General features: G+C 38.1%; 1 protein-coding gene across 1 annotated transcript; it reads left to right on the forward strand.

Moving 5' to 3' along the window:
• Positions 1–2,411: 2,411 nt before the first annotated feature.
• On the forward strand, positions 2,412–12,257 carry LOC149805830 (uncharacterized). Its single transcript, XM_089934847.1, has 4 exons — positions 2,412–3,371; positions 4,683–4,751; positions 5,925–6,014; positions 12,156–12,257. Exons 1-4 carry the CDS (start codon positions 2,412–2,414, stop codon positions 12,255–12,257), a joined length of 1,221 nt encoding a protein of 406 aa, XP_089790973.1.
• The last annotated feature ends 3,441 nt before the right edge of the window (positions 12,258–15,698 follow it).

A 15,698-nucleotide genomic window follows, 5' to 3' on the forward strand; every position in this document is an offset into this window, starting at 1 on the left:
CTCCGTAAAATTACAACGCATATTGGTGAGGATAGAGTTGATAGCACTTCGGGAGCCTTTATATCAACGTATTGTTTCGTCACAGCATCAGTGTCATCGATGGCTCTTGCATCCGTCGGTTTCCGTTCCATAAAAAGTCTCCACTCGTTTCCAGAAATTACTAGAGCTGAAAGGGAGGGGAGGGTCTCATCCACCCAAAAGGAGAAGAACCACTGAGAGAGAGAGAGAGAGAGAGCGAGAGGACACTGAAAGCAGTTTTTACCTTCTTGGCTTCTTATTAAGATCATGGTATAGAGGCTTCATATATGATAGGAAGTGTACAAATTGTGGACTCAAATGCATGACAGAAAACACTGCAAGATCAAGAAGGAGTAAATGAAGATATGATCAAAGACTGAGACGGACATACACAACATATGCAGACCGAGCAGTCCGTGCAAAATGAGGAAAAATACAAGGCTACTCTGACAATATTCCCAAAAGTACATAAATGTGGCCACAGATATAACGCGACAGAATCAGGGAGATACAGGAGCAGAGACAGAAAAAGCCACAAATCCGAGTGGGAAGACAAGTCAAACGTCAAACGCAATTGCCTCAAACAGAAAAGAATTGCTACCCAAAGGCGCGGCTGAAAGAAAAGGAGCTACAATTAAAATAAGTACAACGGTATACTATGACGCTAAGGCAACATACCATCTATTGCAGGAACGGGAAGAAAATAGGAGCAAAAAAAAATATATAAAAAACATCAAAGAAAATAGTCACAAATCGAAACGAGAAGATAATCAGTGTGACGCGAAAAACCATGCAGCCCCGAACCAAAAAAGAATTGATACCCGGCGGAAGAAAAAGGAATATCAAAAATGGAAAGTGGAATGGTATATTATAATGCTAGAGAGACAAATGACGAGCTCGAGAAGAGAGCAAGGGCAGAACCTACGATGAAAGTATAAGCTCCATAAAACACAACAGGAAGCACCAGTTTAATGGCACCTACGCTAAGACATAAGAAGAAAAGGAAAGTCTCAACAACAAAAAGAGAAAAGAAAAAATCGAACACTACAAGATTACCTTTTGATCTCGGAGACAGAAACGGAGTGAGAAGGGAAACACAAATGCACATCTATATCATGTAATCACAAAAAGTCGATACTACTACTACTACTACTACTACTAATAATAATGACATATATCTTGAGGGAGTTGAGGGAGGCCCCTTGTATGACCCGTGTCCTCAAAGGGGAGATAAACGGTTTTCCCGACTGGATAGGTACCGAACCGGGGAGACCATGTGTCAGACACGAGAAAGAGAGAGAGAGGAGGGGGGGCATTTGAATATTAAAAGTTATACTAAAATGGAACAGTTTAGCCACACATTTTTTTTTCGGGGGGGGGGGAGTATTTATTTTCATTTTTCAGTTAAAAGCTAGTGTGAAGAAAACTGTAAGACGGACTGACCAGTTGATTAACTATGCGTATAAGCAATGAGTCGTTTAAAGTGTCTGGAATCGATCCCAGCCGAGGTGTCATCTTTCTTGTCCACTCATCAGTCTCATCTGAATTGACAATATCATCACCAGAAGATATGATATTTCTCCCGCGAGACATTAAACATGCGACATGATTCAGTACTTATTGAAATAATCAACACTTGAAATACCCTTAAAAGGGATGTAAACAAACATAATTCAATCATCGGTAAACATAGCTAATTGAAATGGTGCACGATTTCCTGTAAAGCATCCCCACGAACGCTGGGCATAATGAAAAAGATTCATACGGATGGATCGGATTATGTAACAACTTAAACTCTTTACTGCCACTACAACCCAGTCAGCAAGTAATATTGTTCTTGTAAAGTTCTTCAGATCTTACCGTTAACCCATCTTGTGCACAGAGTTTGCTTTGAGGAGATGAAGCGTTTTCCTTACGCCAAGTTTACTGTTAAAATTATTCATCTGTCATTTTCAACGAAATAAATACTCTTGTACGTGTCTGGACCGTGGTCTTATTTTGAACTGCTATGCCGTCTACTGGTACCTAAGTGGTCTTGTCACGTTAACTTCCTTCAGAAGCAGGTTGTCGGGATCAAGTGTCGGTCCGATCGATCCATTTGATAATGCAGCAACCTCTGTTTGGGGCGAGATATAATATCATGTGGCAATTTTCAGAGTTTACCGTGTTTCAGAAGAGAAAGGTGCTTTGAGTTTTACCTATAACTGTCGAAAAGAAGTATCTCACCAATGAAAAGTGGCTGTATTACATCACAAAAGCAAGATTATTTTTTTTAACTAAGCAAAAATTATCGCTTTGTTTCTTGCAATTTATGCCTTTATATTAGTGGGGCAGTTGATAAATTTGTTTTGGTTGAAGATTCTTTAAAGTACATTTCACAAGTAGTTTTCACTATGCGTTTGACGAAAGTGGAGGACCTTACTCAGTCTGCATCGGTTCTTTCAGACAAATTGGAGATCGCCATCAAACCTTTTCTGGCCTGCCTAAGTATTGTTGGGCTCCGCCACCGACATATTGTTACGGAAGAGGAAAATACTGGTATATTCAGACAGCTTATTCGATGGAAGTACATGTTCTACGCCATTATTATTGTATTACTGCTGTGGAGCAACTTCCTGTTCTCTCTGAAAGAATTTGCATATGTTCATGCATTTGATGGAAGACTGTGCAGAGATATAATCTCCTCGGCGTGGTTCTTGCAGGTAGCATTTTATGCGGCCAATAATCTGGTTATGGGCCGACATTGGCCGTCATTTTATACGGCATGGAACAAATACACGGAGAACACAGGAACAAAGACACGTTCCATGGTACGGAATCTGGCCATTCTGTTGACAATCTTTTACACATGCTGGGTCGTGTGTTCGGGCGTTTTTCTGACAACCAGTGTTCTACAAACAACAAGAGCAAACACCACGGTCACCCTCTCTTCAACAGAAGCCATCTTTGTGAATATTTTCCTGTTCACAGCTTACTTTTATTTCGTGTCCACGTGGTTCCTATTGACGGCGCAGTTTGCTCTAGCTTGTTTCATGTTCTACAGAGCTTTTCGAGAGCACTACCGAGATTTGAAGGCGGATGTAGAGGAAAAAGGCTGTGTCGCTAACACAATTGAATCTCACCGGCTCCGCCATGACAACCTGTGTCGGCTGATCAGTCAGGCTGACAACATTTTCTCCATGTTCATCTTCGTCACGGTTGCAACGGATATCCCGCTCATTGTCTTCACGCTCTACTTTGTGATGTTCGAGACGACTGACACCTTCTCGTATGGCGCCACCTGGTGGTCGGTAGTACTTTGTACAGTACAACTCTTCGTCGTGTTCATCGGCGGTGCCGCCGTTAACGCTACCGTAAGTTTTTTTCTCTTTTTTAGTTTGATACATTAGCTTGAAGTGTATGAAACAATAATACGTCGGAGGTGGATTTAGTGACCATTCATTTTCTTGTTAACGCTGCAGTAAGGTTGAGTTTGACACATAGTTTGAAGGGTACGGATCCTATAAATACGTCAGAGTGGGGGAGGGAGGGTTAGTGACCATTTTCTTTTCTTGATATTTATCAGATTAATATTCCTTATACATATGTAGTTGCAGGTCGGTAAAACATGTGACAACACCTATGAAACCGACATAAATAATCGTTGAATCTTCTGCTATCTTATTTTTATTTTATCAAGACAATATGAACATCTCTCGTTTGCCACATTCTTATACAATATTTTGAATTTGGAGTGTAGGAGGTAAATATTGAGCAATACTTTCCAATGAGACTTACAGTGCCTGTTGGAAAAATAATTTTTTTATACAAACTATTGGTTCTGTTGGACATGCTTTCACCTTTAATCTAGAGACTTAGGACACCATGCTGTAAATAAAATACATTTTATAATATTCGCATTACTAGCATAAACGTGTGTAGTAAATATTCCAGAGTTAAATGAACACATGATGTTTAAGACCAAATATATATCAAACATACACGTTTCTTTGAAAATATTTGGACAAAAATCGTTGATCTTTATGCCGGAATCGAGGGACTGGGCTTTTTTATATATATATATATTTGTAATGGAAATCCATACCTATTTATTATCGCTAGCACTAGAAAGCATTGAAATGGCAAAGCAGAGCTGATGGTCTTGAACAGTGTACGTTTAGAGAGTCAAACTGGTCAATCTGAACTTCTATTACAGCACATGGTCTCACAAGTAGGGATCAAAGTCTACATGGAAGATGTAGCGCTAAGCGCAAATGAATATTACGCGGAACGCGGTATCTCACCTGTGAGCCACAATGACGTAGCTTCTTGTTTGGACGGTTGAGACAGCAACTCTAAGCATAACTCGTCTAAAGTTTCACTTTAATACAGAAACTGACGCAGAATATATGAAACTCTTAAAAACCTTAACATAGTTACCATAAAACTGTCTATCCCTTCACGGGGACGAGGAAAAGTACATACATCTTTTTGGCGTTTCATTTTAGAAACAATCTATGCAATATGAGTATATCAAAATGTCAGTTGCAAAACACAAACGTTGCGGACATTGTACAAAAACAAATGGAATTCACAGAATATCTTTTAATTTAAGAACACGGGAAAGAGGACACTAACTCCAGGCAACGTAGATAGTGCTCATTTAACTTACCTTTTCATTCCAGGCACATGGATCCTTAGATCTCCTGTACAAGATAGATCTTCAAGATGTTCCGATTGACAAATTGCAAAAGGTGCAAATATTCACTAAATCTACATTATATTAATCTAAATCTATATTTCCAGTTTTGAATTAAGTTCTTTTTACATTTAATACAGATATTTCATGTTCATTTACAAGCAAGCAATTAGATCATAAATAATAATTTTAGGTATTTTAATATTACCGAAAATTGCTCATTGTGAATTAATATTACCGGAAAATGCCCATGGCATATTAATATTACCGATATTGTCTACTGTATATTAACATTACCGGAAACTGCCCATGGTATATTAATATTACTGGAAATTGTCCGGGAGCCAAAACTTTTTTGGCATAGTATGAATGAAAAAAAATAAATTCTAAGAATGTAATAATTCTTCTCAGCACCGTTTAGCATATACTTGAATTTCCCTTTTAGCATAGAATAATTTTAATCAATTTCGGTTTGTGAGTGTATGAGTATGCCAGACTCTAAAAACTAGCGTCTGATTTTTAAAAACTAGCGTCTGATTTTTAAAAAGTAGCGTCTGATTTTTAATCACCAAATTTTAGTAAAGTTTAGGAGCATATAGAAGTTAGATGTTTCCAAATACTTCTAGACCTGAAGTTTACTATAATAGGAAACGGACGTTACCAAAGTCTCACTTTATCTGTCACCAAGAACACTTATCATGATCATGATCCAGGGCAGGATTAGGTGAAGTGTTCGGGGGTTTCCAAAATATCAAAGAGGCCCTGACTTTCATCGAAAAGGCAGTAAAGCAAAAGTCTATGTTTTTATTTACTCATTGTGTGCATTATTCCCAATAAACTTGCGCAAAAATAAAACGATGGTCAATTTTCAAGTGACAAGTGACTTTACGTTTGTGTGTTGCACCCCACCCCCTCTGGTCCTGAGATCTTATAGGTCAGTTGAACTTGTTAATTTTCTGACACGATGATTGTTACGCGCAGCTTGACACATAATTGACAACTTGGTGCCAATTGACTTTTGATGGAAGTTAAATAACCTAAGAATCCGTGCTAATTAACTTAAAAATCTATATCATCATAGTCTGATACGGATAAAGAACCAAGTGCCGTACTTAAGTAATCAAAACTTTGATATAACTTACTGTCTTCCCATTCAGCCAGTGTGGAAACTCGGCCTTAAATACAAATGTTTGTCTCTTTTAAAGAAAAATCTTTTCTTGTCTTGCAGCTAACCATTTTTCTTAGCCGACTGAATGCAAGGTCCATTGGGTTTTCTGCCTTTGATCTCTTCATTATCGACAAGCCAACGGTTGTCACGGTACGTAGTATGTGCTTTGAATAATGCCTGACTTTTATTTTCTAAATATTTTATCCAGTTATCTGATTTTGTTTCTTTCTAGAACAGGAAAATTTAAACTTTTCTATTATGTTGTAAAGAGTCACATTCACAGCTGTATATACATTTGATAGGAAATTATTATAATAGGGAAGCATATTAAAAAAAAGAATTTTGTATATAACACTAAGGTACTCATCATGAATGTGATGTGTACAGACCAAACCATGAACCATCAATTTATGACATTCGCGGTTACACAATATGAAAATGTCACTCCATTTAAATGTTTCTTCGCTGTAGACATGTTATCGAACACAACATAGGGTTATCTCTCTTAGACATATTTGGTGTCTTAATCTCTGTACATGGTACTTTGTCGCTTGCAGAAATAGGAGACAATATGGGGAATTTTGGGGATAATGTGAGACCCAATTCAAATTTAATACATGGATGGGACTGCAGGGGTCCGATATGAATTTAACATGGACCACTACATATCTGTTTGGTTCACTATAGCCTATTATGGGAATTATACATAAATGGGTTAATATGTCCCTCTGGGAATTTAACATGAATGGGTTGCTATGTCCCTCTGGGAATTTAACATGAACGGGTTGTTTTGTCCCTCTGAGAATTTAATATAAATCATTAATATTGCCCTATATGAGAATTTAACATGAATGGTCCGCTTTGGCCCTCTGTGGGAATTGATGGTTAAATATGGCCATCTATAAGAACTGAACAGGTATGGGTCACCATGGCTCTATATCATACTTAACACGCAGAATGGATCGGTATGGGCCGCTATGAGAACTGAACATGGCGGACAGCACATCGATTATGGCCGACTTGATAGGAATCCCCCCCCCCCCCGCAACTCTCCCCAAAAAGCATGCAAGACTAGACACGCGGACGTACTGGAAAACATTTTTTATATAGATGGATATGATATACAGATTTTAACATGTGGATGGGTGACTATGCTGATTATATCGGAAGTGATTCAAAAATATAACTATACAAGCGGACGTAATAAAAACAGATACATGTAGATGTAGAGATAGAGAGGAATACAAATATTGCTCGTAGAGTGTTCAAAGGGTAAACAGTCTAACAATTTAAAAAAAAAGACAATTTTTTTTTTAATTACCAGTTTAATGTTCCTCTCTTAACCAGCTCACTGAATAAATAAATAACTAAATAATTCACGAACGGACGAACTAACTGACAGATAAACAATGAAGAAAATTGCAGAAAGCGGTTCCTCTTATTTATGTAAATATACAAATAATATAATAAAATGCAGTATTTAATAGTGAACATATGTATATGGCTCACAACGTTGAGTTGGTGAAAGGTGGGTTCCAATTCTCACACAGTTTCTTCATTCCACTGTTTTCAACTGCGTTGTCGATCTAAATGAGATATCCATAATGAGCACTAAGCCACAACTCTAATCTTTCATTGTTTTAGTGAAAATGGTGCCCATAACGAGTCTGTAGATTTCCTATAGCAAAAGCAAGGCTTCGTTGATGAATAAAATGAAGAAGAAATAAAAATGTTGTCTACACGCTTTCGTATTCCGATCGGTGTATTATTTCTCGGTGCAAGGAAGACATGTTTGGCCTTTTGCAGCAAGTCTATACACGAATGGTTCAAATTTCTTGGAGTCCATGCTTGAACCAGAAAATACTTCAACTTTTCTTTTTGGCTCATCATCATACATTTGTCGCTTTGTACTTTACTGGGATGATCGACTTAACATTGTTTTTTGTCAGTAGTTTGGTTTTATCGGCAAGATGTTTTGCAACCTATTTGACCAAACCTTCTCGTGTTTCGACCATAGTATTAATAATAATCCTCCTCCTCCTACGTTTCCTTGTTCTCTCACACTAAGACTTTGTTGTTGTTGTTGCTACTGCTGTTATTTTGTTGTCGTCTGTTTTCATGATGGAGATATCCATGATCATAGTTTCTATGAGTGGCTATCAGAAGACCATTCATGGTCACTTCACTGAAACTATTGACTTCACTGGTATTGTCTAATTCCGTAAGTAATATCACGTTCACCGTGGTTGAGTGAGTTAAAAAGCTGAAGTTCACAACTTTATTGGACTATGTAAGCAAGTGTGTTAATCAGAGCTGACCCATACATTAGGGTAGAGGGGGGCAAAACACCCTATTTAACAACTTTTGGTAATTTATGGCATGATTTACATGATTGTGTTCGCAATTGGACAATTTATTTAAAGTATGCGTTACGTCTAACATAATGGAATGATGTTTGGTTACAACGAAGAAACTATTGACGAGAAAAATGAAAAATGATAGAACTTTATAAAGGGGCATTTTGCCCCTATGGTTGGGCAACACGCCCCCTCCGGGGGGGCATTTTGCCCCAAAATCCATTTCGACAGCTGTAAAAGTCTGTAAAACTACAGGGATAGTATTGAACTGTAAAATCAAGTGTTATTCCTACATGGACATTTTATATCTGGAAAATATGCTAGAACTACATACTGTTGCATCATTCACATCAGCACAACAATGCGGATAAGCAAGCAGCTACAACAACGTTCGAGTCTAAATAGTCCCTAATTTCCACCGTTATAATGAAGAAAAAGACAAAGCCCAAAAGTCGTGAATATTCCTGCTAAATTCTTTATTACTCACCCATAGCTCATCAAAATTGCATACTGAGGGTGGTGCCACAGGATTCATGGCACCACCTGGAACATTGCTTGCACTGCGACCAGGAGTCTTCTATTAAGGGATCATCACTTCCTCCATATTCAAATTTGCAGTTTCCACAAATGTTGTCTTTATTATGTGTTGTGTCTACTGACAAGGCAACATCATATTTAGCAACTGACTTTGGACCCGAAGCATTTTTTCCCTTTTCATGGTCATCCAAACAAGTTGTCTTCATAATCCCAAATGGTTTTCTTCCTATCTTTTTGTCATCTCTACATGTCTGCTTCTTTTTCTTCTGCATTTCTTTCTGTTTTGAAACTTTGGTTTCATTCCGTTTGCTCCCACTTGCCTGTACGGTCCTATCACATTTGCCTTTTGTATTTGTTTTCGTCTTTCTTTGCTTTTCAATAAGCATCTTGTTATACGGTGATGTTAATTTCATAGCTGATTCTGATTTTGGCTTTCTTGTGCGCTGACTGGTTATTCTAGGCTTTGGCGAAAGTTTAAGCAATATGTTCATAAATGCTGAATCATCTGCATTTATACATTCGTTATGAGATACCCCCAAGGTAGCACTTTCCGTTTTTCCAGCAAGAATAGCTTCGTCAAACAGTTTCCGATTGCCTGTCTCCTCGAAAGTGATGGCAGAGAGATGTGTTTGTTGATTATCAGGTGACTGAGTATAAATTGTTTTGTCTGTCTCTGGATTACCCGACCCATCAACAGTGGCAGTAGAACTACCAGTTAGCAGAAATTCAACCGTTTTGCTTGGTTCAGTCAATGTTTCTGCATTGTCAGAAGTGATCATAACGTTACTAAGCCATTGATCATCAACTGACCTATTTCCCTCATTTGATGTTTCTGTATCGCCTGCCCCACCTGCAAAAACTATAAGAATACCAACTAATTGTTTGTCAGCTGACTTGTCCTCTTGAACAGATGTTTCTGCATCACCCGACCCCTCCGACATGTATATTATGCAGCCAGTAACCGACAGGTGATCAGCTGTCTTTTTTATTCAATCAGTTGTGATGACATAGGTAGTGCTCGTTGACACGCATTAGGCATATCTGATACTGGCTGAGGTTCACCAGTTACCACAGAAGGAGCTAAATGGTCATCTGTGAACTTATTTGGATTAAAAGGCCAAATTCCACAGGTTTCAAAACCAGTGACAACTTTCTGTAAACTAGCAGATCGGTTATATGCTGCATAAAAAATGTAGCAACATCAAATGAACTATTCGTCTGTCTGGATTGCTTGTCATCCAGTTTCCAGACTCCAAATTGAAAGCACTTTTTAGTGCCTTGTAAAATGTGACATCAAGAGGCTGGAGCCGATGTGTGCAATGGGGGGGGGGGTATCAACACAATGCCGTTCTCGCATGCATAGAGGACAGCTTCCAACATTTGATAAACGAAGCGAAAAGTTCCCCCCATTGCAAGAAAACATGACTGTCCACTCACTTGGGCTACACAAGCCCAGTGCTCTGGCTGGTGCGCCATTCATCAGTGATGGAACCATTCGTTTACGTGGGTAGATAAATGATGACAGTGCAAAGGTATGGGCCGCATTCATGGCACATATTACAGTAATAGTTTGACCACGTTCACCGCTTCTAATTTTACCAACTGATCTAACACCTTTTGATGCAATGCTGTTTACTGGCTTGTGGACAGTACTAATGCCTGTTTCATCCATGTTCCATTTTCTGAGACCATCAGCAAGTGAGGCGTCAAGAGAATCCTTATATACTTGGTAAAAATTGGCTACCTGTGGCCCGTTAAAGCCCACGGCTCTGCTGACACTGGTTGCCTCTGGAGCTCTAATGGCCAGATTTGGATGCCTTCTCATAAAGTCTATCAGCCAATCAATACCTGCTGCATTGCCTTGAAATGCACAGTTTTTAATATTCAGATGAACTGCTAAGTCGTATGGCAAACGCTGTACATTAATAGTGGTAAGTCCAAAAAGCCTTTCCGTGGACGACTGGATGTGCTCAGCTAGAAGTAACTAATAATCAATAGTCTTACTTCCCAGATTTGACACTCCAGGTTGAGAAACCTTCAAATCTATATGTCTGTGTAAAGTTTTAGCTGGAATTCCATGATTCCTGGCAGCAGTTTTCAGTGCAGTTGCAGGCTGAATTGCTTCAAGAGCCGCTCTTAGATCTGGTGTCCCATAATTTCCTCGATCAGTCCTCTTTCTGTAAGTTCGCACCATCTACAAAAAAGGTATAGAACAATTTTAGGCATATGAATGGCTAGTTAAAAAGTGTACAACATTTAAACAATTATGGGGCAACACGCCCCCTGTAGGGGGCGTTTTGCGCCTATCGTAGGTACAGCATTGACAATTTAACAATAGGCGGAATTAGCAGCTGCTACTAATCATGAAATATTATACATAATGCATCTCTGTACTATGTTGTTTAAAAACATACGTACCCTGTTTTCTTTAGGAAGATGCAAAAAAGTAATATTCTTGCATAAAAACCAGGCATGCGGCTGCATCCAACAATGGTCGCCATTCACAAGGCCTGTGTAACCTGGGCAAGCTTGCTGTATAAATACCAGTCCATTTTCTAGCGCAGGGGCGTCAAGATGGCTTGGGGGCGTTTTATCTCATGGAGGTGTTTTGCCCCCCTCTACCCTAACTGGCCATATCGAGCAGTAACGTGGCATAATGGTCTGGCATTCCTTAAAGTTATGATACTAAGGCAAACTTTGGATAGCCTTACGAAGTTGAATGCGTGAGCAGAACATAGGTACCAAATTTATTACTCTACGCGAAATGTAGATTGAAATATCAGCGTTGATTTGAAATAGGTCGCGCGAGAAATAAGAGGTGTCCTCCCTTGTATTATTTTATACTAATGTGTGACTGACAATTAAATTGTTAGCAACGATACGAGCTCCTGTGGAGCGCCTTAGACAGGGCACCCGCCTCTGAGGTAAATTGTGTCCCATAATCGGCTAGGGTTTCTTTTGGTATTCTTAACTCACTGAATAAATTCACAATAACCTCGGCTACTTACGTGGCTTCAATTCTATTTGAAGCGACAGCATTCATGTATCCAGCAACATAATCTATCAAGTTCAATATATAAAGGTTCTTAGAAGAAGGAAAAAAAACAAACAAAAAAAAAAAAAACAAAAAAAAAAGAAAAAACAGGACAGATAGGACCAATAATGTCCACATCTTAAACGGGTATCAATCATGGTTAATTTGCGTAATGGGATTCGAGTCAGTCTATCCTTAGAGACTGGTCCCCTCCCCTTTTTTTCGGGACGGGGTAACAAACGCCACGCGATGTACAGAAACGAATTGTATTCACCCCGGGCATGTTAAACTCAGTTCATGCTGTTATTTGGGAAGGACATTCCAGTGCGATAAGCTTGCAAAGTTTCGTTCTCTCTTTTTCAGTTTTTTGGAAGCATTCTGACCTACGCCATTGTTGTAATCCAGTTCCGATCTGGCACTTCGGATTCACTTGCAGTATCTTCGTGTAACCGTACAGCTGCTTAGATAACCCTTCGGGCGAAGATCCTCAGAAGACCAAGGATAACACAAAACAGTAGTATACAAAAAACATAATTGAAAATATTTTTGAACGTAAAATGCCTCGTCTCTTCGGGTAAGATATCGCACATACAATGATTAACCTACTACTTACAGAGAAGAATTTCCAATCTCGTTATTAAACTGAAAGTGATCAAACGAGGGGATGCCTCTAAAAGCGTTAAAACAAGAGGATTGAATGTAGTGTGGTTTTTTTGTTGTATCAGAGATAGTACTTTTTAATGTGTGAACTATTTCCTTGCTGCTTATTCCAGTTGCTTTGAATTTGCATTATACTATTAATCTGAAGATTGAAGACAGAAAATAATTTGAACTTTTTCTATTTTGAATCACACCTAAACATACTTTTTAGGTTTATGTTTAGTTATAATATAACAACAACAAAAAACAAAACAGCATGCAATAAATGCAGTAGTTGGTTTTGACATATCATTAATTGCCATGTCTCTAGGCACCGGCATGGCTGGGGTTGGTCTTTTTGGCAAGAACTTTTTAAATCGCCCTTGAAATCACAGCACGGCGCTGTAGTCTGCTTTCAGGCAGCCCATGTGAAAATAGTTTAGCTTCTTGGCATTACATCTGCACACCGTCCAGGTTTCGTATGCGCACAATAGGTCGGTAAAACAATGACTTTGTAAACATTCAGTTTTGTTTGCAGATTGATGCATCTTTGCTACCAAAAATGTGCGCGCAGTTTGCCATTTGATAGGTCAAGTAATATGTTGATTTCCACTTGGTACGGTGGTTCAGTTGCTGCCTCAATGATAGATGACTGATAATTCAGTATGTTGCTGAAATGTTCTGCCAATCTTTGTAGGATCCTTTTTTTGCTCCGCGAACAATGTTATTAATAATGTATCTCCATTCGCGTTTTTGTCAATTCTAGAGTTATTATTGTTTCAAATCTATGCTATTTTGGTTGCATTCAACTTGTGTTCTCCAAGTAATGATACTGCACCTCCATACAAGAGTTTTCATACTTGAAAGTGAACACAAAACCTGTATACCGATTGTAACAACTCTGGTGCACTTGGATCTGTTAAATGCAGAAAGACCTTTATTTAATCCACGCAGAAACGATCAAGGATTAATAATATTAACGTGTTTAATAAAACAGATAGTCAACCGACGTTGAATGTCTGGCGGCATCAAAGAAATAAGCTGCGTAACTTTAAAAAGTTTGTCTAGTGTCCGCTAAAATTCAAACGCCGACTGAACCTACGTATTAGACAAATTATTATCGAGGTCCCCCCCCCCCCGTTTCCTATGCGTACGTACACCCACCCCCAATACGCAATCGTTAGCATTTGGGTTAAACCTCCCTCCCCAGCCATGCGTATGTACTAAATGGACGGACCCTTACGTATTTAGCTGTCATCATCCAAACTGCCTCATTAAGTTGATTCCGTCAGAATTTCGTATCGCACTTTGCGCTGTGTCTATTAAAAGTGGCATCGTTATCAAATCTTAAAGTGTAGTTATAAAAAAGACCGCTCCGGTGGCCTAAGTGGTTAGAGGGTTCGAACCCCTGCTTAGTCATACCAAAAACTTAACAATTTTTTTTTATACTAGCAGCTTCCTCGCTTGGAGCTCAGCATTAAAAGGTTAGTGTTAGGACTGGTTGACCTGGTGTCAGGATAATGGGAATAGTTGGGACATGATGCTACATGTCTACGGCATGATGCCCCAGTGCTAGACGTCAGTATAAACAGCCACACTACAGACATCGTAGCGATATGACTGGAAAATTTTTAAAGTTACGTTAAAACTCCAAATCACACAAACACACATAGTTATTAAAATAATTATTTAGCTACTCGTACGTGAAAAAGTTTCTCTCAGTGTTGTAGACTTTCATCTCTAAATATTTGTGTGATTGTTTATGTAACTGCTGCATTAAACTAACATGCAGTACAACGATACTATTAGGACAGAATTTTTTAGTACAAGTAACAAGATTGAAAATTCCTCTAAATTGTATTAAGAGTAAGTTTTGATTAAATTGTATCAGAAGTAAATTGATAAATCATAGTGGAAGCAATTTTCTGCTAAAATATATAGAGATTGAATCCATTTATTTGTGTTACAATTATATACTACTATTCAACAAAGATTACGCTATTATGATCAAGTACGAACCGTCTTATACGCACATTGCTTGTATCTCAGACTCAGAAAAAAGAACATTCATTAGGTTACGTAAATAGACGAGCTAGACAGATTCCATAGATTTTTCTAGAGGGCAAATGTGCTGATCTTGCAGAAGTACCTACGTAATAATGTACATAGACCTAGACAATAATCTGTAAGAGACTACGAAGCCTCGCTTTGAGATTCTGGCCAACGCAAGGAGCTAGGAACGTGCCATATTTGGCGTTGTCTTAAGAAAGCGGGTATAAAAAGCCCCAGCCACGGGCCGACACCAGTTTTGCTGGCCAGAACCTCAAACAAGCTTTGTCTTTGCAGGTAAGATAACCGTCTATGTACAATTTTTCATAGCATAAGACTTTTAGTGTTATAAGAATTTTTAGTGTTAAGATGTTAACCTAACATCAATATGTTTAAACATTAGATCATTTTAATATTTCTTTACTATTATTTAACATAATGTATTAGAAAGTTTAACTGTTTGAAGAACTCATATTTACTTATAATTATATTATTGATTATAGTAAAAGCAACGTTCGCTACCAACTTCATACTCAGTAAGAGTTAATTTAGAAATAAAATACTCTTTAAATAATAGAGTTTAATATATTGACATTTTATAATTAATTCAGTAAAATATATTTCAATTACGGTATTAGTCTGAAATATTGAATTTTAGATTCTTTTGCTATTGTGAATTTATTCGATATTTAATTATCTGTATTACATTCTAAACGGCAGATATTATACAAGTATGATGTTGTAAGTGAAAGAATATCGTAGTTTAATATGTATTTCTTATATCCGAAAATTGAGCTTGTTGTAGTTTGATATTGAAATGTAAGTTTATATGTTGAGTATTTCAATAAAGTTTTGCTGGCTAGAACCTCAAACAAGCTTTGTCTTTGCAGCTCGATCCCGAGTACCTTCAATTCCCCAAGAATGTAGTCACGTCTTCATCATCGAGTGACACTACATCAAATGACTTGAACTTCCTTTCTTTTCTCTCTCTCTCTCTCTCTCTCTCTCTCTCTCTCTCTCTCTCTCTCTCGGAATTGAGAAACGGATTGACTTAGAGTTTACGAAGCAAAATTCTTTTCGTAAAAGCTGGTGGAGAAAGAACAAAACACTTCGTAAAAATACTATTGTACTGCTATTTAATATTTGAACTCTGAATTCCATTATTTACCGCTCGTAAATGTTCATGCTTTGAATAAATTGTATACTATAAAACAATTT

Source organism: Sinohyriopsis cumingii, chromosome 2 (assembly GCF_028554795.1).
Source record: "Sinohyriopsis cumingii isolate HCF-2022 chromosome 2, ASM2855479v2, whole genome shotgun sequence".
Classification (NCBI taxonomy): domain Eukaryota; kingdom Metazoa; phylum Mollusca; class Bivalvia; order Unionida; family Unionidae; genus Sinohyriopsis; species Sinohyriopsis cumingii.

What these genes read in the sequence shown, in the direction of transcription:
- LOC149805830 (XM_089934847.1), top strand. Translation starts at nt 2,412, where the DNA reads ATGCGTTTGACGAAAGTGGAGGACCTTACTCAGTCTGCATCGGTTCTT. An exon ending in GTGCCGCCGTTAACGCTACC is followed by an intron (nt 3,372 to 4,682) that starts GTAAGTTTTTTT and finishes TTTTCATTCCAG; the next exon opens with GCACATGGATCCTTAGATCT. An exon ending in ACAAGCCAACGGTTGTCACG is followed by an intron (nt 6,015 to 12,155) that starts GTACGTAGTATG and finishes TCTCTTTTTCAG; the next exon opens with TTTTTTGGAAGCATTCTGAC.